This window comes from Asterias rubens, chromosome 7 (assembly GCF_902459465.1).
Source record: "Asterias rubens chromosome 7, eAstRub1.3, whole genome shotgun sequence".
Taxonomy (NCBI): Eukaryota; Metazoa; Echinodermata; class Asteroidea; order Forcipulatida; family Asteriidae; genus Asterias; species Asterias rubens.
The window spans coordinates 12772800-12798086 of record NC_047068.1 but is presented as its reverse complement, the minus strand read 5'-3'; the positions used below and the strand labels follow the sequence as shown (position 1 = coordinate 12798086).

General features: G+C 41.1%; 1 protein-coding gene across 2 annotated transcripts; it reads left to right on the top strand.

The window, feature by feature from the left end:
- The first annotated feature begins 100 nt into the window (after positions 1–100).
- On the top strand, positions 101–24824 carry LOC117292829 (probable helicase with zinc finger domain). 2 transcript variants are annotated; one of them, XM_033774992.1, is made up of 19 exons: positions 101–154; positions 6031–6229; positions 6709–6876; positions 8068–8124; positions 8702–8891; positions 9522–9696; positions 10261–10450; positions 11129–11236; positions 12023–12185; positions 12632–13049; positions 13395–13769; positions 14512–14616; positions 15188–15394; positions 15802–16055; positions 16687–16805; positions 17710–18003; positions 18522–18708; positions 19369–19612; positions 19935–24824. In XM_033774992.1, the coding sequence occupies exons 2-19, from the start codon at positions 6047–6049 to the stop codon at positions 22168–22170; spliced, it is 5673 nt and encodes a 1890-aa protein (XP_033630883.1). In that variant the 5' UTR covers positions 101–154; positions 6031–6046; the 3' UTR covers positions 22171–24824. The 2 variants fall into 2 exon arrangements, with proteins under 2 accessions (XP_033630883.1, XP_033630884.1); XM_033774993.1 differs by lacking the exon at positions 101–154 and adding an exon at positions 4394–4417.
- The last annotated feature ends 463 nt before the right edge of the window (positions 24825–25287 follow it).

Sequence of the window (25287 nt, the reverse complement as noted above, 5' to 3'; positions counted from 1 at the left end):
ATTATGTTAACGAAAAAAATCTGAAATAGTAGAGACCATTATTTGACTCGCAAGGGAGCCCTCGCGCGGTTTCCCGCGAACATTCTGTCCGTCACCCAAAATGGCGGACGAAGAAAAGAAGTTGTGATGACGAAGAGCCAAGTGCAATTTTTAGGTGAGTATTGTTTGAGAGACATCTGTTCGACGTTCACTTTTGTTATAGCTAGAAACTCAGTGGACATTTGGCAATGGGGCAGTGTTAAAAGCGCTTGTTATTGAGCTCAAGTGATGGTGCAAACCCAAGATTTGATGATGTAAATATTGCAAAGTTTTAACAATACAAATAATGTGCGTCACGTACACACAGTGGAATCCACCAAGTGACACACACAGTCAATCAACAGTGCATTGACAGCTGTGCAGTGCATTCAGTTGTTACAACATCGCAATAGTGTGTGGGTGTATTTTGATGCATAAAGGCTGAAGAATGACTAGGGGCAGGGACTAAGTAACTGAAAGGAGTGAAGGAGGTGGAATTATTGAAAGGAAATTTTTCTGGGAAATTTCCCTGCCCTGTCAATTTTTATTATTTTATCGGACTGGCTGAGCAAGCATTATTTTCCCTTGCTTTGCCAATTTTTTGGAACCTTGTTTTTTAAGATTGCTATTTAAATATGTTGAATGAAATGATAACAATAATAATAGTATCAAAGTATTATATCAAAGTTTTATAAGTGTCTTGCTTATATAAACGTAAGGGCACAAAGTCACATGTGTCACGGCTGGGGATTCGAACCCACACTAAGCTGATCAGAAACACCAGAGTTTGAATTCGATGCTCTTGTTTGAACTTAACCGCCACGACACTTCTGCACAATTGAATGATATAATGTACAAAATTGTATTTACGAAAAAAGCCTAAAGGTGTTTACTAGGCCTGGGCGAATTATTCGAATATCCGGTTAATGGCGAATAGGTTTTCCTATCCGTAACCGCCAGGGTGCGAAATTAACGGTTGCCCGGTTGCCCGGGGCAACCAAAAAATCATCCGGGCAACCCGTGATTGTGTCGCCGTTGCCCGACGGGCAACCTTATGAAAAACAACAATTTAGGCCTAACCTGCTGATATTGTGCCAGCTCCAAAGATCGTTTGAATTTTCCACACAAACAAAATATTTATGATGTTCAACCATTTTTGTATATTCCACGACGTCAACCGGACCGCGAGCCATGTGAGAACTTTCCAGCATCATCATTCACGTATTAAATAATATGCGATGGCACAGCGCGGTTAAAATTGCAGTGCCGTGTAATAGCGGGACAGTAATGCACGTGCGTAGGGTACACGTACAGCATTTACAATTGGAATTCACGTCCTTGTTCTGTCCCAACTATAGAATCAGCCTAACTGCAGATATATGGGCCTTTACTTACCATCTTTGCTGTGTAGCAAAACACATAGTTGGGTCATTTCTATAGTTGGGACTGAACGTTTGCACCGCTGATCCTGGTCGCACACGCGCTTTCCAGCAACCGCTGGTGCCGCGCAGTTGTCATGCTGCACAGTGTGCCGCGCGCGGGACCAGCTTGCAAATGATAAACACGATGAATGGAGGCTGTGGGCACACGCGCTTTCTAGAAATTGCGCTTTTCCGGGGATCACTGGTGCCACGCGTGTTATGCTGCACGGGCACATAACAAGCGTGTGGGAACAGCTAGCGAGCATGTGTGAGCGCAGATCCACTCGCTACTTTAATTTGCGTGGTTGACACTGACAGTTCTAATATTTACGAAAGTTGCATGACACAAAGAATAACAATGAGCCTCCTAAAGTTTGGTTTCACGTTGGGTAGAGTAAAAGGCAGAGCAGACACTGACTTATGATGACAACATTTAAGTCAAGAGTTAGAGCATAGAGTAAGACTCACCTTTATCTCTTTTTTTTCGGGCAACCTATTTTTCTTGTGGGCAACCTATTTTCAGTTGCTGGTTGCCCTACGGGCAACCAGCAAATTTTCTTAATTTCGTACCCTGACCGCGCATGCCTTTTTTTTCTGAACCGGATATCCGCATAGGGCGCGAATACCTATATACAAACCGGATAATTCTATAATTACAACCGAGTAACCAGATATTCTTTAATATCCGAATATCCGCGGACGTCGGGCGACAACTGATTTGAATGTTTTGTCTGAATCCTTATGAAACTTCTATTAAGACAGCATAAAACAGCATAAATTAAGTATTTAACTCTGCTCACCTCCGTGAAGAGTTAAAACAATTACATTTCTGACGTAATTTGTTCAAAGATTACCAAATTTTTTCTTCACGTAGAGTCAATCACGATCAAAAGAAAAAGCAAATCGCCATCTTTAAATTAGATCCGGTCATTTTTATGAATGAACCGAGTGACACTGTCTAAAACTAATATCAATCCGCCCATAAGATCTCATTCACATATTTTTTTTTTTAAAGCGCCCTCTAGCGGCAAAAAAACTATTCAAATATCCGGTTAATTTCGGATAGTTGGCCAGCGGTATCCGAATAACAAAATTTCACTATTCGCCCAGCACTAGTGTTTACCCTATTTCTGTAGGTACAAAGCTAACTTTTTTAATGTAAATGTTTTGAAACTAATGCGGGAGGGGGTTATACTAGTAATAATATATTCATGACAAAAAGTTAAGATGTTTAAATGAGATGGGCGGTTGGTTGATTAAATATTGCTGAAATCAAGGTTACTTACTGGGCTTCGCAAAAAATAGTTTTAACAGCCAGATAGCAATGCTATGACTGGTCCGGCACCCCACCCCATTCATTTCTTACTTGGCCAAGAAATGTTTACAAACAACGGCTCATGAAAAGGCATGCTAACCTTTTGTTGGTGCTAACTTCCTAGAATGCAAGCATCTGAAAGCACACAACTTGTGCAACAGGGGTGTGTTTTCTTCCATTATTCTTTCTCAACTTCGACGACCAATCGAGCTCAAATTTTTAGGAATCATGGGTCAGTTTTTTTATGCATATTTAAAACTGTTGAGATACTCCAATCAATTGAGGAGACTAGTCTTTTACAAGTACCAAGGGTGTCCAATGCCTTTTAAGCTGACATGGTCATGCTGTCGGAGAACCCCCAAATTTACATTTTAACCTGAAACAGAGCTTTGTTCAGGGGGGGGGGGGGACACACACTTTTGCTATCTTTGAAATGTTTTACAGTACAAATATTATTTTAGACTTGTTCAGATAAGGCAATGTACTACAACAAACCTGTGGGTTTGTAGATTTAATTATTTGCACAATGATTTAGGATATTTCTTTGGGCCAGTGATTGGTGATGGTTTAACCTTTACATACAGTGAGCTTTTTGACAAATTTGTTTAAAGGTTGTTTCAAAGGTCCTCTAAATATTCTCACTAGAACTTGCTCTAAGTTTGCAAACATTAATTCGTATGAGGTGAATATTTTTTTCTAGTTGTATTTTATTTTAACAATCAATTTCTGTAATTGCCAATATGATAGGAAGGGATCAAACATTTTAAATATTACAAGACTTTACAATTAATTATAATATTACATCAATACATTTTACTAAAAAAGGTTAAAAACTGCTCAATGGAAATCATGATTGAAAACAAAGGTACCATTTAAGTGAAACCCCTCCCTCAAATAGAGATATACAAATAATTGTAAAAAAAAACAAATTAACTCAACAAAACAAAATGAAACTAAGATTGGGTATAAACAAATGAATTTAAAAGGTCACCAATAAAATTTCTTCAACACTGAATCATTGTCCCAAAAATGGATTGCCTTAAAAATCTTACGGCCTTTCAATAAAATCTGCCACAGCAGTATAATAAATCTAAGTTTAAAAGTTCTAATACATACAGTGCCAAACATATACCAAACATTGTTTGTTAAGTGTATGCTTCCAAACATCTAACACATTTACTGCACTTTCCTGTGAATTTATCATAAATTAAACTATTTTGAATACAATACAATCCTATGTTACAACATAACCTTCTTTGAAAATAGTATATTACATGTATTTAGTCCAACCAATGCATTGTTGAAGTGTTCATACAATACAGTGTTTCTAGATAGTGGTTTGTGTTTGATACACAATATTTTCTTGATCTATCTGTGCGGAAAACATAAATTATCAGCACAGAGCTATGTGGTTGTAGTATCAATATCTTCTCAGCTGGGGAGAGGTCAAAGGTTAACTGCATTGTGCCATTCTTCTTGGGCCAACTAGTGGTGGTGTTGTTCTGAGTGAGGTAGTTCCTGGAATTGAGCAAGCCACAACATGTTTTCGTGATAGAAACCTGTGTTTGATTCAACCACACTAGGCAGGCATTGTGTAGACTGTAGGAGAGTTGTTTGTTTCAGATACAAACAAATCCTGTGCAAGGAGGAGAAAGTCAGATTTGTGTGTACAAACATCTAATGTGTAATGTACATTGTACACCCCTTATGGTGGTAGCATACTGACTATGTAACCTGTGACATAACTTGTTTACACAACGGCCACAGGGCCTGGACTTCTTCCAGTCATGATTGGTGCAAAACACAAGGGAAGAACACTCATAAAATCGTGTATTTTAAATTACACTGTGATTTGTATCTTGCTATATGAAGAAAACATATTTATATTAAATATCAGCCTGCTGTTATGCAATTATTACACATTATGTAGAATTTCCCATAATGTTCGGTGGAATGTGCAAGGCCACTCTTTTTTGTATTGTAAACAAATGTAAAATTGTCTATGGCAGGGTTGAAGTCATGTGGATGTAGCTTGACCAATTTTAGTGCTGGGCTAAAAATCAAATTGTTTCAAAGTCCACCAAGGGCGAGTGGACCAACCAAATTATTCATTTTTAATTATGGGGGCCATTGTTGCTAAAGTGCAAGCTTCAAGCATGTTGCCAGGTTTCCAAACTGTTTGTGTTATGGGACCCTGCAATAAGTTGAATGGCATTTTGACTGTGCAACTTTCTCTGTTAAAGCGATTGGGCACTTTCGGTAAACAGTATTGTTCAAAGGCCCACACTACGTGTATCACAACATATAAAATAACAAACCTGTGAAAATTTAGACTCAATCTGTCATCGGAGTCGGGAGAAAATAACGGGAAAACCCACCCTTGTTTCCACACGTTTCGCCGTGTCATGACATGTGTTTAAAATAAATCCGTAATTCTCGCTATCGAGAATTGATAATTGTTTTACTGTTTTCTCAAAAAGTAAAGCATTTCATGGAATAATATTTCAAGAGAAGTCTTTCACCATTACCTTCTGTAAACCCTGTAAGTTATTTGTAAATCTGTGATCTTTTTTTTTTTTTACTTGTTCCAAAAGTGTATAATGGCTTTAACACAATACATTGTATTTGTTGTTTCGCCGAATCACCATACATTTATATGTGTATTTTTTTTTTCCTGTAACATTTGATACTCCTTATCATTAGCTGTATCTCATATCAATGCATAGTGGACAATGTTTTGAATTATTCTAGGGGAAATGGGTGCTCGGCATAATGTAATTAGTGCTTGGCAAACATTGTGAGTCGTGGGCAGGCCCTCAGCATCGCCCGCCCTGGCTACAACACTGGTCTATGGATCTTCCTTATGGGTGCAAATACTAAACATCAGCTTCTATCATTTACATATTTTCTTGTGTGCTTGAATGGTAAATTTAAAAAGGATGAATATGTTATGAAGTTGCATCACCTATTCTTTTTCGCTCTGAAAAGCCCCCCATATTAAACAAACAAAAACTCTCAAAATGCATTGACAGATGATGACGTTAAAAAAGAAAATGTTGCATTTAAAATCTATATCGCTATTAAATACACAGTGCTTATGCTTCGGAAGGCAAGGCCTTTTTCCTTTTTTAAAGAGCACCTCCGTTGGGAAATTTTAAAGTATATTGGACACTTTTGAAGGGACACCAAGGCCAAAACAGTGTAATTTCAGGCCTGTTGTTTGATGAGTTCAGTGCAGTTCAATAAACTTTGACCATTTTTGTATTCCCTGCGCAGGTTAAGCGGGCATACTATGGATAGCAGGCACAAGCAGATCCATGACAAGGCAAATGACCGCTACCTAAGGCAGCAGTACCGTGAGGCAGCCGAGCTGTTCTCCCAGGCGCTGGGGTGCATCCGGCCGTCAGCCTCCAACCAGCACCGGGAGCTCCAACTCTCATACCTCAACAAACGCTCAATGTGCTACCTCAAATTGGTAAGGGACCTCACGGTGTATAATCAAAATAACAACACCACTGTTACTATTAATTTTAGGTTTTATATACCCAACACACCGATGTGTGTTAGCACTGTATAATCAGTACTTTCTGTGAACAAATTCACAGACATATTACTCAGGGGAGATGCAAACCCATTGACATATTTTGGTGTAAGGTAAACCAAAATTAACATTCTTTATCACTGATGCAAATTGAACGTCTATTACATTGTTGCCGTACCCTGCCTGCTAAAATATAGGATTTGAACTGCCTCTAGCTACCAGGCAATCTTGAGGGTCTAGTTGGTAAGACACTTCTCTAGAATTGCATACGTCGTGGTATGACGTAGTCAAAATGGTACCTGTGGAGACGACGTCATCAAAATGGCGCTCATTGGTATATGACGTCATTGGACGTGAAAGCAATTGTTATTTTATTTATCATTTTACCCTACCCCCTTCTCCTGTTTACACAGGAGCAGTATGAGGAAACCCTTACAGACTGCAACCAGCTCCTGTCCCTATCACAGAACCGCAGCGGTACTGCGAAGGCCCTCACCCGCAAGACTCAGGCCCTGTCCAAACTGGGACGGATCAAGGAGGGGTATGAGGCGGCCAAAGCCTGGACCATCGCTGAGCCAAAGGTTTGTACTTGTAGTCTAGCGTTATGTGGTCACAGTTTGTACCTTTAAACCTGAAGCCAGTGTGTGTGTGTTTGCTGAGCCGTATCTTCCTTTCTTTACTTTCCCCACCTGTGTGCTTTGATAATGGCGCACTTATTTCCTTTCAAGACGTGGTCATGCTTGAGAAATTGTGCGGTATAAAAGGTAACGCATGCCATAGCCGCACCCTCTTTCGATTCTGGGAAGCACAGGACGGGATGCTGAATGGTGCAAACCTGCAATTGTAAACACCCAAGCAGATTCATTTGAAATTGGGCCCTTTTGGCAATTTAGCATGCCTCGTAGTTTGCTGTGGGTAGGCAGTATTTATGAAATCAAAATTAAGACTTGCTCTGTTTGACAAAAAACGTCTGCTTACATGTTTTTATAAATGGGTCCCCTTGTAATTTTGAATCTTGTTAAGCAAAAGCGGTTACCACCTGGAATGCTATGCAATGTACATCTCTTGACTGGTTCTCTGCAAGTTAATGCTAATAGCATTTACTGGCCTTATTAAATTTGACTCTGCAATGTTACGATATGCGTGTACTTTGTTTGAACTGTTTAAAGACACAGGACACTATTGGTAATTGTCAAAGACTAGTCTTCACAGTTGTATCTCAACATATGCATAAAATAACAAACCTGTGAAAATTTGAGCTCAATTGGTCGCCGAAGTTGCGAGATAATAATGAAAGAAAAAACAAAAAATTGTGCACTTTCAGATGCTTGATTTCGAGATCTCAAATTCTAAATCTGAGGTCTCATGATCAAATTTGTGGAAAATTGCTTCTTCCTCAAAAACTATGGCACTTCAGAGGGGGCCATTTCTCACAATGTTTTATACCATCAACCTATCACCATTACTCGTCACCAAGTAAGGTTTTTTGCTAAAAATGATTTTGAGTAATTACCAATAGTGTCCACTGCCTTTAAAGTAGCTGTTGAAATAAAAAATGCTTTAATGAGTCTTTAATTGTGATGAGCGATGTTGCTCAGATTCTAATGGGTATTTCCTGCCATGTAAATCTTGATTCACATGTGTGTTAGCAAAGCCTTGTTTTCTTGCTATATATGACCATGAGTAATTTGAACTCGGAAAGCCCCCCCCCCCTCCCCCCCCCCCCCTCACCCGCAACCCTTTTAATGCTCTCCTGTCTCTCTGGTTTGCAGAACCCACAAGCATCCAAAGAAATGAACAGACTTAAAAAAGCATGGCAACACATGGGGGTAAGCCATTTCCTTCTATAAGAGTGCTCCAACAACAGAAACTCAATGCGATTATTCACGGTGTAATACATATTTTGTTTTACCCTTACCAGAGCTGTCAGCTCTCCCTGATCTTTCAGAAAATTTCATGTAAATAAACCAATCTTTCCCTGTTCTGTCGAACAAATTTTCAAATCTCCCCGAGTTTAAAATCTTCCAATAATGTTGGAAGCGTTTTGAGATGCCCCTCTGGTGTGTAAAGCGCTATATAAAAACCGATTATTTTTTATTATTATTATTATTTTTACTGCGGAAACTTCGACCCTATAGATGGATTGCACATGACACCATCAGACGCCATCTTTGATGACAAACAATGGAAAAGTGTAATGTGTTGGTGCTGCTCATGACTCTCAGCCAATGATAGCCTTTCACACGTACACATTTCAGTGGGGCCAATGAAAGGGGTCTATTGTGTTGAATGTATCACCCCGACTGTTGTACACAATCTCCCTGATTGCAAGATTCAAATGTTGGTAGTTCTGCCTCACATTGATATGTAAACAGCACTGTAAAAAAAATTATTTTACTCTTTCAGGGGGCTGTAGAAAAAACTGTAAATAATGTAGGAAGCGCACACACCACAACCACCAGACCCCTACCAGGGAAGAGTAGGACAGTCCACACTAGTGCTAGCAATATGGGAACAGGGGCAGCACCACCGCAAAATAGGGAGAGGAATGCCAGCGGGGAGGGGAAACAGAAATTAAGGACCTCAAAATCAGCAGGTAAGTGTAGGGTTCGGGTAATTGCAAATTAGTTGTAAAATTTAATGTACATCCTAACATCCAATGTCGTTGGTCTCATTTGTTGTGTAATGCACCTAAATCATCCCAGTTCACTTATTATAAAGAGGATCGATTCCCCTGGTGTTCCTGGTTTGATTGGCAGCATATTTCGCCACAGCACCCTGTAAACCATTGCATGGTGCTATGTAAAAGGAGTAGGCCTCTTACTTCAAAAGCGTAACTCCACAATACCTTGCAGGAAAATACAAAGTATTGAAGCGCCTTGAGCATGACTGATGTATGGATATAGTCGCTATATAAGAAGCCACAACTATTTCCTACTCAATGTTTATAAACCATCTCACAACCTCCGATCTTCTTCAAGAAGTAAAATCTCATCGCAACGCGAGAGACAGATCATTTTCACATTAAAACTTCCAATACTATTCAGTCTCTCACAAACACACCTCATTTCAAAAGCATTACGTCCTTCTTAACTGAGGTTTCTCTTGATGCCATTCCCCCTTTTTGGTCTCTTCCTTTGTTTCAGTGCCATGTCCTTGTGGTGGACTTGTGCACCTTATAAAGATTGTTATTATTATTAATATTATCATTGTCATTCCTGTGCAGATTCAAAGTTTTATTGTTCATACTGTGATTTCCAATGTGCCACTGACGTCGACCTTCATCTTCACTGCATGGGGCAATCACACCAGGCCATTATCATGTCTGATGATGGGAGGGACTGGAAATATCGGCCTCCACCCAGAGGCATCACGGGGGTAGACTACATTCTATGCTTAGAGTAAGTCATGATCATTGGTTCTGTCTTGACTCCAACGGGAGACAAGTGGATATACTAGGTGGCAGCAAGCGCTATTTGTTGAATGAGGTGCATGCTGGTCTACAAAAGTAGCTAGCGATCGGACTTGGTCACTAGCTAGACCAGCATGCACCTCATTCCTTGCCTAACACGCGCGGACCGAGTATTTGCGATAAGGTTTATGGAAGTTTATACTATAATTATAGCTGCTGCCACGAAGTCTCAGTCCTATGAAAGAATAGAAATTGTATGAGAATAAGATAGCTTTCACTGTTGACAGAGACTTGTACTTTTGCCTTACACTTTAGTCACCCATTACCATTTAGTCCAGGGCTCAATTACATAGAGCTGCTTAAGCACAAAAAGTGGCTAAGAACAACAAAATAATGCTTACCAGAATAAAGGTTCATGTACAATTTGTGACAGGTATCCTGCTATTTTCTGCTAAGCCGACAATTCTTAAGCAATATTTTGTGATTAAGCAGCTCTATGAAATTGCCCAAGTGAAACTTGTAACTAAAGAGTTTGTATGTTTTTTGTATGTAGCCGCAACAAATGCCGCTTCGGGGATCAGTGCACAGCAGCGCACTCCGACGACGAACTCGGGGAGTGGAGAGAAAGATACAAGTACAGGGAGATGAAACTGAAGAGAGCTAAAGAGAAACAGCTTCATGGCATCAGCTACGCCGATCAACTTTTAGAGAAGTGGATGACCTCAACTGTACCTCTGGACGTGGTGAGTGTTGAATGCTCCATTATTTATGTATAGACGATGTGACCTCTGCCGTCACTTGAAAACTATAACATGATTCTCTCGCATACTGCCGAGCAAAACTTTGTGTTTTGGCAGTCAGCTAGAAAGTGTATGCAATCTTACCATGACTATGTGTCTTTTTGCCCAGCGAAACATGACGTATTCAGTGTTTTGTCAACAGAGGGCGGTTTGAACGTAAACATAGGTGACATTTCTATTTATTTCCTTTACTGTGAGTATTCACTCCTGTGCGCTTATTATTTATCTTTCTGGTAGCGCATAAATCTTGCTTAGCAGAAACTTGATGCCAGCCAAAATTCAATAAAGTTTACACTGTTGCAACTGGTGCCCCACTCATTTTTCGCTTTATAGCAAAGAAATTTGTTGGTCTTGTGTTTTTCAGTTGAATGATAGTACGTTAAGCCCAGATCATACTGCACTCGAAAGCGGATGTGAAGTGCATTACGAGATGCAAACAATTGGGTACATGCTACTTTCCTAATTGTGGCGCAGGAAAATTCATGAAGCTTTTGCAATTTGTGCGAAGGATGAACCGGGCTTCTCTGTGTATGACATTTTTTTGTTTAAGTTACTCTATGGAGTCTACTTCTAGATTAGTTTGTTTGACATTCTACCTGGTCTTCTTCATGTTTGTTTTAGGTTACAGAAGCTTTGGATGATGTGAAAGTGACTGTCAACTCAGGCCTGAACGTCTCTGTTACTTCAAAATCTTCTGTGCACTCCTGGACTTTCACCCTTCACTCAAAGGTGACCATTATTTATTCAAATATTTTGTGTTGTTTTCTTTTACTTGTGTTAACGTGAAAATGCTTCTGAAATATCTGCCTTGTAAACTCGCTGTATAAAGTAAGTCATGTTCTTTGATATACTTCTCTAGCACCGAGGTTACTGTTCCTTAAAGGCACTGGTACTATCGGTAATTTATTGATAACGTAAAAAATTACTCGGAATCAAGCAATTAAGAGCTGTTGATAGTATAAAACATTGTGAGAGACGTAGTATTTGAGAAAGAAGTAATTTTCCACTAAAATATTTGAATTTGGTTTCGAAACCTCAGAATTAGATATTGAGGTCCCGAAATCAAGCATATGAAAGTACACAATTTAGTGTGACGAGGGTGCTTCTTCCACTATTATCTTACAACTAGGCTCTGATCTACTTCTCTAGCATTGGGAATATTGCTCCTAGAAGCTCCTTGGAATTTATAACTCCAGGGGTTATCAAAAGGTGGAAATGCCATCATTTCAGTGTCCTTCCTAATACCTGGATCCCAGTTTCAGCCTTTTTTCAGTCAGCAATGACCCCTACCCCTGCCAACGACGGGGGCGTCATGGCCATGCGTTCTGGGGCACTCTGAATGATCGTGTGCTTTTACTATGTGATACATAATTAACTAACTATTTGAATAGTTTTCTGTATATTTTGTTGTGATTTCCTGTACCATGTTTTTGAGATTTTATATAAAACGCTATTTGAAAAGAATATATTATTTTTATTATTATTTAATAATTTGATTATTTCTTTTGATTGTAGCCGTCCAAGATGCTTCATAGGATAGCTCTCTTGTATGACATTCACCGGCCTCATTTTAGCATCTCCAGCGTGTCCCTCGGTGATGCCAAGCGTCAGGTTCCTCAACAGTTGTCGGATAACTGCCAGGAATGGACCAATCTGAATAATAATAACCAATTTGCGGGTAAGTAACATTGTGTGTGAGTAACCCATTTGTTTGTTTGTTTGTATTGATGATTCTTCCTGTCGAAAGAACTTAGCAAACTCCCACAAGGGGATATAAAGGCCAAGCTGGCAACAGCGAATCTCTGGCATACAACATTGATTGTCTATGATTGTGAAAAGCGCAAGTCAATGTGAAATCAGCGGTTAGCTTGGTAGAATTTGAACCTACAACCTTGTAATTGCAAGTCGTGCAGTTTACCACTGGACTTCTTTGACCATAACAGAAGCAGTCAAGTGGAATGAGATAAAAACACAGAAAAAGCAAGGGATGAACAAAGAAGAGGGTTACAAAGGCACGGGGGTAAAGGAAAGGGACTAATTGGATCACGAGGTTGGGAAAACAAAAGTCAAATTCAACAGTGAGGTTTATAATTGTTGTAATTCCCCGTTTTTTGCGTGTTTCAGGTAAATCTAAGGAGAGACTGTATCGCATCAAGCTGCAGTTCACGTCTCAGATCTTCGGCACATTCCGTCAGTCTATCGTCTTTGACTTTGGCAGCGAGCCCGCGCTGATGCAACGCATCTCCGTGGACGCCGTCTCCATGGCTTGCCAGAAGGAGCTGGAAGACGTACGGGCGACGCTGACGTGCGTGAGCGAGCGTTGGGACGCGAGCAACAAGAGCATCGAGGAGTTCTCACCGAAGGTCCCGTACGGGATGGAGGAAGACAAGGGTCTGCTCAGCTTCTACGTAGCACCTCATTCTGCCGAGGAACTGTTTCACAACTCTGTGCTGAATAAGACGCTGACAAAGAACAACTACAGAGGAAAGATGCATGACTTATTGAACATTGAAGAAGTGGCACGGTTTAAGGACCTCAGCAAGTGAGTTTAGTTTTCAATATTTACACGACTACATTCATTTTTTTGTTTTGTATATCACAGAAAGAAACCATCATTAACAGTTTTTCTGTCTATTCAAACAAAAATTTACTGGATGGCAAGTAGCCACTAAGGTCAGAAAGCAACTTTTCAGCTGATCTGGGTTCCCCTGGTGCTGAACTCAAATTTGGTTAGTTTGGTCCTCGATATATATTTTTAATTTGTGTTTATTTTGGTTTTTAAAAGCCTACTGTGCAATCTGGAGCATTCTTAATGGTGTTGTCTCAATGATTTTTGTGAACTTGATCTGGAGTAAAAGAAAATACATATTGAATGTTTGATTTACAGATTCAACATCCGAACAACCCTCCAGCTCAGCTCCAGTTTTCACCTCGTCCCCTCCCGCAATGTCGGCGCCCGCTACTCAGTCGATGGGCAACTCTTCGCCCTCCTACGCCTGAACGACGAGCTCTCCGAAGACACCAGAGGGGGCAAGCTCATCCTGAATAGCTGCAGCTCAGTTCTCTTAGCGCCCACGAAGGAAGGAAAAAGCCCCAGGGGGAAGGGGGCTGAGAAGGCAGCCCCTGAGGTGGTGTATGAGTGTGCGATAGCGGAGAAGGGGAAGGGCGAGATCTACCTGACGATTCCGAAGAAGTGCGTAGATGAGTTGAAGCTGACGACGGATATGGAGATGAAGGTGGAACTACAGTTCCAGCTCAATAGGTACTGGATATTAAGTCTTTTTTTTTCTCATTTTAGGCATAAAATGCTCAACTTTGTGAGGTATTTAAAATTCTGTATGAGGGAAACCAAAGCCAAAACCAGGGGAAACGGAGGCCATGGCCTTCTTGGCCTTAGTGTTATTTGAGGCCTGTTTCGTTCATCCTGTAGCTGCAGAGCTCGAATGTATGGGGGGGGGGAACCAAAACACCTAAATGCTTGTAGCTAAAAAAGGTTACTGGCCAATAATCGCTTGTTCAAGACAACAAACAAACTTCCTGACACAGTTTAACACAATGTTTAATCTCATTTCTCGAGTGTGTGATATTGAATGGTCAGACAGAGCTATGGTTGAATACATGCTGTGCTGGTAATATCATACTGCAGGCCGGCATAGCATGATATGAAAATATGGACAAACAGTAGGAGAGTTATATTTTTGGTTTGCGGTAACACCATGTGTGTACCTACTTGCCAGGTAGAATTTGTTCTAAAAGAACTGTCTTTCTTTATTCTACTACCGAGGAGTAGATTTATCGGATGTCCTGGAGACTTCTCAGTTCTGAAAAGAACTGTCCTGCTTTTTAACTACTACCTGGGCAGAAGGTATAGAAAATTGGCTGAGATTACTACTTAAGCTTATAGGATAATAAATAACTGCACTACCGTGGAATCAGTTCTTGATTTGGTCACAGATAAGTAGGAGGGTTATTCATTTGAACAATGCACACTCTTCTGTTGACAGATTACCCCTATGTGAGATGCACTATGCAGTGGACAAGCAGCCGGACATGACTCTTTTGTTTCCCAATGTGAGGAACGCTCCCAACATTCCGTGGACACCAAGCAAGTAAGTCCAAAACAGTCCAAAATAAATGAGTATAATTTCCAGGCAGTAACAAGTTTTATTTATCAAGTAATAAACCTTAAGGTAAACTGACTGGGTAAAGGCCCGGTCCCATTGCAGTGATAACGAAAACGATAACGACGCAAAGAAAACGCATTCAATTGGTCGAATTGCTCCACGCAGAATACACACGCGCTCATTCAACCCATGGAATTCGTTCTCTTTGCGTCGTTATCGTTATCGTTCTCGTTATCGCTGCAGTGGGACCGGGCCTTTAGTTTTAAATAGTTTGCGTTTCAGCAAAGAAAAATTTACTGGAGCGGGACTTCCTGCCAACCACCTCCGGATTAGCTTACTGGCGCTCTACTAACTGAGCTAACCAGCCCTTTGTTGGCAGTCTCTCAAGTTTTATATGAAACTAGTTAACTTTATACATCCATGATGTTTTAGTGAACAAAATTATTTAAATATTTTAGCCAGTTAGTTTCCCTTGCGGTTTGTTTACTTGACTCAGAAAATCATGTTAGTTTTTGACGGAAATGCATTCAAACGATTAACTATTTTTTAATTACAGGCAGTGGGACCAAAGCATGGACCCTCGTCTCAATGCCAAACAACGCGAGGCCATCATCGCCCTGACGGCCCCGCTCAACAACCATTTGCCACCTATATTCCTGGTCGGGCCGTACGGGACGGGGAAAACGTTCACGTTAGCCCACGCAACGAAGCTGATCCTGCAGCAGAAAAACACCAGAATTCTCATCTGCACACATTCAAACAGGTAATTTTGCTGTCATATATATTTGTATCTTTGTATGTTTTTGTTGTCATTTCGTTTTGTTTGGTACTGTATTTATTCACGTACGTTTGCATGTATTTATGATTTATTTATTGGTTTGTTTAGTACTTTATCTTTATCTAAATTCAATTCTTAAACATTTACGAATTTAGTGTTATATCTGTAAGTAGCAGCTTAATTTACTAGTTTTATATTTCCCTTTCCTGAATAAATTGGCTGTTCGTTCACCAAAAAGGTTTGTAGGTACTTATAAGTTTCATCATCTAAACAATATATACTCTTTGTAGTAGTGGTTTCCAGTTTGTGAGCTTTTTTATGCAGTTTCATTTCCTTTTATAATATATTTCTTGAGTTAGTATTGATTGGAAATGTTGTCAATATTTAAACAGTGCCGCTGATCTATACATCAAAGACTACCTCCATGCTTACGTCGAGTCTGGGTTCAATGCTGCACGCCCTCTCCGCATCTACTTCAAGAACCGCTGGGTACCGACGGTCCATCCCCTGGTCAGACTCTACTGCATCATGTCCGAGGCCGGGGATAAGTTTCTAATGCCGTCCAAGGAGGAGGTGATGAAGTCCAGGGTTGTCGTGGCAACGCTCAGCACCTCGCGGTTTCTGAGTCATCTGGACCTTGGCCAAGGTAGAGACGGTCATTTCTCATTTTTGAAAATCTTGGGGCTATTTCTGAAAATCTTGGGGCTATTAAATTTTCTTTGTATTAAGGATGAGTGCTGTCCTTAAAAAAAAAAAAAAATCACCAGTCTGCCAAAATCTCTCTGCGAGGTAGAAACATACAAAAAAATTATAACGATAAACACATATACCCAAGATGCACCTTTTCACCTTGTATACCTTTCAAGGGGTTGTATTGTCTGTTTGTTTGTTTGTTTGTTTATATGATCTTCCCATCAAGGGAACTCAGAAAACTCTCACAATGGGATATAAACACCAAGCTAGCAACAGCCAAACTCTCCATCATACAAACATTGGTTTAACGTCTATGATTATGAATGGCACAAATCAAGAAATTGTGATACAGCACTTTATTATCGTCATTGTAAAAAAAAGCTGTTAGCTTGGTAGGATTCAAACCTGCAACCTTTTAATTGCAAGTCCTCAGTCTAACCACTGAAACCAAAGTGACCATGGTTGGTTTGTCTCATTAAATCATTCTTAACAAGCTCCAGCGGATTTGATAATTTGGTGGTCGGAGTGTCCATGGTCCACACGGAGAACTCTACATGTTCGCTATTCTTCTTTTTTTACTGCAGGTTTCTTCACACACATCCTGATTGATGAGGCAGCGCAGGCCATGGAATGCGAAACCATCATGCCGATGGCTCTAGCCAATCAAAACACTCGTATCGTGCTCGCTGGAGACTACATGCAGGTGAGGGTGTATGATTGGCTAGCCTCTGGATTGCAGCAAACTTTCAAATCCTACACACGCCATCTTTTGTAAAGTGTGCTTTAGGAGTGTGAAACTTAGCACTCCTTAAAATTTAGAGCAGACTTTTAAAGACAATGGACACTATTGGTAATTGTCAAAGACCAGTCTTCTCACTTAGTGTATCTCAACATATGGATAAAATAACCAACCTGTGAAAATTTGAGCTTGATTGGTCATCGGAGTTGCAAGATAACTATGAAAGAAAAGACACCGCTGTCACAAGTAGTTGTGTGCTTTCAGACGCTTGATTTCGAGACCTCAAATTCTAAACTTGAGGTCTAGAAATAAAATTCGTGGAAAATGACTTCTTTCTCGAAAACTACGTCGCTTCAGAGAGAGCCGTTCCTCACAATGTTTTATACTATCAACCTCGCCCCATTACTCTTTAGCAAGTGAGGTTTTATGCTGATAATTTGTTACCAATAGTGTCCACTGCCTTTAAGATGGGGGTCAAAGGGGGTCAAAGTAATGCTGATTTATAGCCAAAACTAGGAAGAGAGATATAATAAGAATCACATGTTATATGATTATGTCATATGATTTGGGGCAGGCTTTTGCGTGGTTACAAAAGAAACGGCGACAAATCCGAACACAATTTTGAATGAATGTATATGGCGCAATGGTACTAGGCGTTGCTCATCTGGAGGTTGCTACCCAGAACCATTTGACAGAGCACTTGTCTCTGCGGTCTAAGGAGTTAATATTTAAGCTTTAACTTGTGACTAACAAAGTAAGTCATTGTACAAGACTTGATGCAAATCTAACTCACAAATAGCTTATTGAATTTAAGCCTCCATTTATATTTTGCTCATACCATCCACTCCCGTCTTGATCCCGTCGACAGATCAGTCCTGAGGTCCACTCATCCTTTGCCAGGGAGCGCAACCTCCACATCTCCCTCCTGGAGCGTCTCTACGATCTCTACCCCGCCCAGCATCCTTGCAAGATCCTCCTGTGTGAGAACTACCGCTCCCACGAGGCCATCGTGCAATACACCTCCAAGCTGTTTTATGACAACAAGCTGCTGTGCAGCGGCAAGCAGCTGCCCCACAAGACGTGGCATCCGCTCACGTTCTTCACGGCGAGGGGAGAGGACGTACAGGAGAAGAACAGCACTTCATTTTATAACAACGCTGAGGTGAGTAAAAAGTTATCTTTATAAAAAATTCTTATAATTTGGGGTTGACAAAAGAAAAAACTTACTTGAGCAGGATTTGAACCAAGGACCATTAAATGTGCCTGTCATCTACCAACTGAGCTATAAAGCCCCATGTTGGTGGTCTCCCTATTTTGTCAATATCTTTATTATATTAGTAATAAAAATGTACATTTATATAGCACTAGTATCCAGTACTTTTAATGCCCATGGTGCTTGAACATTACTACCGTGATCTTTGAGCAACTTATTCCTTACGCCCCCCTCACTGGGAAGTGTATAGCTTGTGCTGCTAAATATGTAGTGACCAAGCTAAATCAAGCACAAGGAACATCTCTGTCCATACAACCAGGGTTACAATGTTCTGGCACTGTGAGCGTCAAAAAATGCAGAGACCAGCACTTTAAAAAATGTTTATTATAATGCTGTTGGAACATCTTGATATGAAATGTTCCAGTGTAAATAAATGATTTCACATACATTTTTCTCTCCTTCCGTAGGTATTTGAGATCTCCGAGAGGGTTTCAGAGCTTCAGAAGTCCTGGCCGGTCGACGACTGGGGTAACTTGGACGAGATGAGCATCGGAGTAGTGAGTCACTACTCAGATCAGGTGTTTCGTATCAGGTCCGAGTTACGCAAACGTCGTCTGCACAATGTGTCCGTGGAGAGAGTGATGAACGTACAGGGTAAGATGGTGGCGCTGATATCTCAACATTGGTTCATAGTTTATGGCAATAAGTCAAGTTGCTGATGGCGTTTGTAGCTGAGCAATTTAAAACACCGAACTCAAACAGAGTTGTTGTAGCAGAGAGTGAGTTTGAGTCCTGTTCACAACACGCGTTTCCTTTATAAAGCAGAACACTTGACTATTATTGCTCTGCCTTCAGATGGGAAGTAAAGCCGTAGGTCCTGTGTGTTGTGTAGTGCATGTAAAAGAACCCAGTGCACTTATCAAAATAAGAGTTGGGGTTCGCCCTGGAGTTCCTGGTTTGATTGGCTGCATATTGCGACACAGCACCTTGTAAACCAGTACATGGTGCCATTTCAAATGAGTAGGTCTCATACTTCATTGTAGAATTGTTGTGTAACTTAATTTTCAAAACTGAACTGTTATATGGAAGTACACAATTATCATGTTCAGCGACATGTTGTGTTTATTCCAGTGCCTTTTGAACCAGGCCGATGACTGACATCCAAAATTAACATCAATAGTCGGTTCAGTTGTATTTTTTAAGTGACTGTGGTGTTGTGGGCATCCATAGCAATTTGGATGTGAAAGTTATTTGATATTTTGATTTTACGAGAATTTCTTAACTAACATTTTTTTTTATACATCGCAATTCTAGGCAAGCAGTTTCGCGTCCTGTTCATCAGTACAGTACGCACCCGTAACACGTGCAAAGCCACCACCAAGACAAAGTCACCCAAGTCCAAGAAGAGGGGAGAGATGAGCACATCGGGAGATGAAGAGGATGCAGATTACGGGTTCTTGTCCAATGACAAGCTTCTGAACACTGCCATTACTAGGGCACAGTCCCTGGTTGCGGTAGTGGGAGACCCGGTGTCACTCTGCTCCATTGGGAAGTGCAGGTAATGAAGGTTTTTAGGATTTCTTTTTACAAAGATACAGACAGTCGGCCCTTCTACAATCTGTAACTTAATGCTGCAGCTGGTTCTTGCATGGATTGCTGATGTTTAAGTTTTTTATGGTTCTGATTTTGGGCTGATTTGATCCTAGTTTAGATTTACAGCTATTTTAATAGATTTGGAATCTATCAAACAAATTCTAGAAAAAAAAGAAGGGTTTTTTCATTTTGCAATTTTACTAGTAATTTTGTTTTCAATTTTAACCACCTAACAAAAATATGTATTTGCATATTTAATTGTTTTTTTAAATAAAATTTGTCTGTAGAATCCTATGGGAGAATTTCATCAAAGCTGCCCATGAGAGTAATAGTCTCTTCGGCATCACCTACGAGGAGATCCAAGCCCAGCTCTCTGGTGTCGAGATGAAGAAGACCTACAACCTGAACCCCCTCGCTAAGGAGTTCATCCCACAAGCATTACGGAACCAGATGACTGGTGCCCCAATGATCCAAGGAGCTGGACTCCATGGAGCGGGACTATCAGGCCATGGACTCCCAAGAGGAATGCTCTCACCAAACCAATCAGCAATCCCAACGTCACTCACAGCTGGTATGAATGCATCCTTCCGAGCAATTACTGGAATGCCCTACGGGCCTGGAATGGTACGTCCAGGTAGTCCCATCCCGACCTTCGATCCAGTGACCGGTAGGATGTTCATGATGCCTATGTCGTACATGATGCCCATGCATCCGCTACGTATGCTCCCAGGCCACCAGCTATACCACCAGGGTGCTTACATCGACCCCAGCACGGGGTTACCTCTGGTCATGCCACCATACGGATTCCCACACATGATGCGCCACTCACCAACGCACCTGGCCAGCGGTTCCTCACCTCAACTCTCCCCGAAACAGCAGTCTGACAGGTCATCCCACCCGGGCTCTCCGAAGGAATCGCCCAATGCAAACTCCCACGCCCGGGAGAGGAAATCCAGCGGCTCGGAGGCAAGCAGCACTAAATCGACGCTGAGCGAGCAGCAGGAAACTGTGGCCAAGTTGCAAGAGATGAGGATCCATGAGGAGTATAACTACTACCTGAGGACGATGGGACCTGATTATGCAAGTAAGTTCCTGTCAAAGCATTCTCCCAAGCAGCAGCAGCAGCACCAGCAGCAGCAGCAACAGCAGCAGCAGCACCAGCAGCAGCAAAATGTGCATCATCAAACTGCAGCAGAACAACCTGGACAGCCTCCACCACTTGCAGTAGCAGCTGAGGCGCTGCACAGGATGACACATTCTGGTCGGCCGAATCATCCTGCCCATCATCCACTAAGTCCACAATCCTTGCATCAACACCATCTTCAGCAAATGCATCTTCATCAGCAGCAGCAGCAACAACATCAGCAGCAGCAACAACATCAGCAGCAGCAACAGCAACAGCAACAACAGCAACAGCAGCAGCAACGCTCTGGTGGCTTGCATCCTGTGCCGCCAGGTGCAACTAACGCACAACAACATGCACGACGACCTGCTGTGCAACGACAGCTCTTCGAGAACAGCCATCCACACAATGCTGAGCCATGGAGTGAATCCAACGGCACTTTTAAAGGAAACGCTGCCGGTCAGGAAATCTTGAACATGCTGCAGCAGGGAAATAGAAACAAGATCCCAGAGGAGTATGAGAGGGAAGTGTTACAAATGAGCAATGTCAAACCTCAGAAGGAACAAATGGGGGGCTACGGGTTGGGTCAACACCAACAGCAGCAGCAGCCGTTCCCCCAGAGCAACAACGATATGCAGTACGGCATCAACAAGCAACCAGAACAGAGTGTGTCGGGTCAGCCCATAGCATTAAGGGCCAGTGGAGTTCACATGCCTAGATCGATCTATGCCCAGCAAAATAGCCACCCACCTATGAGCAATCCACGGCAGAACCAACAACCCCCGGTTAGTCCCAATCTGAACCACACGGTCAACAACACAGACCGGTCCAGAAACCCTTCAGGTCAGAACGCTGGATTCTTCTCGACCGAATCCAGCTTCCCACGGCTTGGGGTGCAGCGGGACCTCTACCACGAGACCGCCCAGGAGGACCAGCCAAACTTCGCCTTCAGGAATGAGATCCCGGCAAATCACCAGGCGGAGGACCTAGGCCTAGACCGAGAAGAACCAGAATGGGTAAGATCTAATTCAGTTGTTAATAGCAGGATGTATATGAACCAGGGCGGGGATTACGATTACACACCAGCAGAGTCTCAGCAGCTGGTGTCGGCACTGCCGCCACCGCAGCATGACGACCACATGGGGCTCAACCCGAATCCAGGTAGCCGCTTCAGCCCGATCGGCACTGGCGCTCACCTGGACAGCAACTCCAAGGATGACATGCAGCCTTTAGCAGCATCAATGTCGTACGCCAGCGCTCTGCGTGCCACGCCGAAGCCCAAGCTCAGCAAGACGGGATACCCTCTCGAGGACAGAGGCAAGACGGCCTCCCCCTTGATGCTAATCAAAGACCTCGGTAATCGGCAAAACAAAGATGGGTATTATTCCTACTTTAACTGACTAGATTTCAGAGTCCCTCTTGTTTCTTGGTCCTTATCATGTGATGCGTTTTCACAATCTTGATTGCACATGCGCTTGTTCTTGAAGCGTGGGTGCTTATGCCTATAATTTGATAAACCCCAGTCTTGTTCATAATTGGGCCCAATTTTATGGCTCCGCCTACTGTCACATTATGCGCTTGCGATAACCATTCTTAGCCTAAAGGGCAAGCGCCACATTTCTGTGCTAGCTGTGTAAGCAAATGATTCCTAGTAGGGTTGAGTTTACACATGCACAAAAAAAAAAGACTTCTGCTAACCTGTAAAATATGCTTGGTGTAAGTACGAATTTTCTTGTTATTTGCTGACAGTAAGCAGAGTCATGATATTGGACCCTGATGTCTTTTGGACGATCTATAAAAGATTACCCTTTGGTATCAGTTACTCTGAAGCCTTCGTTGAAATAAGTAGTTTTGTATTTTTGCCCTCAGGATTCAGTGAATATCGTGGCAAGATTGTGTCAAAACCTTTATCATATGAAACTGTCTTTGGAGCAAATATAAACAGCATATGAATAATTCTCAGTTCGTTGTGGAAGCTGCTAATAATAGAGAGTTTCTCGCTTTTGACGACGGATGGTTCTGCGACAGTTTTCAGCCAAATCTTGTTTTCAGCACAATGCAGATTCATCCCAAATACTGTCGTAGACATTGAGGGACAACCATCCTCAAAGCTGATGCATGCGCAGATGACGCCAAATGTCATCATTACTGTCGCAAAACCATCCGTTGTCCAAAAAAGAAAGCTCTCTTATATATCACATGAAACAGACAGAGTATGACAGGGTTTTTCGCAGACTGGCCGATTCAGTGTCCGAGTGTACGTCCTGTCCAGCATTTATAACTATGGCTAACTGCAAATTTTTAACTGAAGAATCTGTATATTGGGTACAGTTGTACTGATGTATTACTACAGCTGGACAGTTTGTACATTGGAACAACAGGAGGCTTTTTATAAAACAAAAATAATCAAGTATGTACATGTATTCTATACAGTGTGGTTTGGGTTGCATTACCATATCTGTACCAGGTTGTTTGCTGTGGCTCTTGAAGAAACTGTACAGGAATTAATTTTCAAGGTGAGATATACCAGATATAAAAATATAGAAACTTGTTTTCTCAAATCTTGCGGAGAAAATACTTTTGAGAAGCTGTGTCTGAATTTGCAGCTACGGCTATGGCTGGATCCCCAAGACAACATGCATTGAAGCATAGGCTGCCCTTAGCAAAATCCCTTAGCGACAGTCGCAGCCACAGCTGCCATTTCAGTCTTAGCCATAAACTGCTACGGCTATGGCTGGATCCCCAAGACAACATGCATTGAAGCATAGGCTGCCCTTAGCAAAACCCCTTAGCAACAGTTGCAGCCACAACTGCCATTTCAGTCACAGCCATAGACTGCTACGGCTATGGCTGGATCCCTAAGTCAACATGCATTGAAGCATAGGCTTGCCCTTAGCAAAACCCCTTAGCAACAGTCACAGCCACAGCTGCCATTTCAGACACGGCCATGAACCGAGTATTATCATGTTGTGGAACCAGGGGTTGATTTCATAGAGTTAAGACTAGTCTAATCACTAACTTTGCACTAGCCTTGAAATCGACCCCAGGCCCAATTTCATAAAGCTGTTTAGCAGGAAATACCTCTTAGCTCAGCAAGAAAATGAATAGGGCACCAGTCGCAACAATGTAAACCTTATGGAATGTTGGCTGGTTACCAGTTTCTGCTGAGCAATATTGTTTGTGTGCTTAGCAGGTATGAGATTGGGTTCTGATATGTATAGATTATTCCTGGTGTGATTTGCAGGAAATGTTTGCTTCAGTTAAGAGTACTTTACGGGACCAAGTAATTGTTGAAAAGTGTAATATATGAAACCATGTATAACTGCTGCATAGGAATAGGAACACAGTGCTTTATGTATGGTTTCAAACAAGTACGGCTGCTTTTCTGTGTTTAATGGCAACCTATTATGGACATTTTAGTATCGAGTATACTTGTTGTATGAAGTTTTTCTTAAATGGTTTGGGTATCAACAAGTTAGTCAGTCTAGTGAAAAAATATGTACTTGTTAAAAGCCGGTGCATTATTTGTAAATATTGTATATATAAAAGCAGGATTGAATATGTTTTTTTTTTTTTCGCGGTACGTTGATGCAAAAGCAACAATTATTTTACTTTGGCTAATTAAGAGGACAAGGCGAGTTAAGAAGCGATGAGCATTGTTTTAGTTGAAGGTTTGTATTTTGAGGAGAAAAACTGTAGCATTTTGTAAATAATGCTTTGTTTGTGAATAATAATTTATTTTAAATATATTCTCAGATTTTTTTTGTTTATGTGGAGGAAAAAAAAAAAAAAAAAAAAAAAATGAAAAATAAGAAAAGACAAAAATAGCTTTGCTGTCGTGAATATACTCGGAAAGTACTTGGGTAAAAAGGATTTTGTAGTTGTGTATGTAGGGAAGGGGAAAATTGTTGATGTGGAAGTGTCAGTATTTTGTATAGTAGAATATAGTTCTGTTCTAGCTTGATGCCTGCTTTATTGAATTACAAATTTTGGTTCTACTTTTATATGTATTTCTATAAAAATTAGTTCTTCAATTGAATGATTTAAAAAAAAAAAAAAAAAAAAATTAAGGATGAAAAACACAAAAAAACAATCTTTTTGGTAGTTAATAAAGAACTAATGCTGTCGCTGATGGAGAGATGAGATTGAAGCCATCATGTTTGTTGATATTGTAACTAGAAGAGTTTCTAATGCATGATATATATTTTCAGATACTTGTTGAACTGTATAATTATTACACCGAGGGGTGGATTGTACAATACACCAAAGGGGAAAACAACAGCTCAATATTTACTAACAAGTTCTTTACTGCTTCTCTAATTTTACAGATTTTCTTTTTCATGTACTGTCATGCAACAGGATAAAAATATTTTATGTAATGTCTGTTAAAGAGTGGATTAAGAATTATTTTGGAAAAAGGTTTTGTTTCTTGTTGGTCTGGCAAAGGTTATTAGAAATTTTCAGATGTTTTTTTTTTATTTGGGTTGAAGTGTGGTTTTCGTCGGAAGAAATGCTAC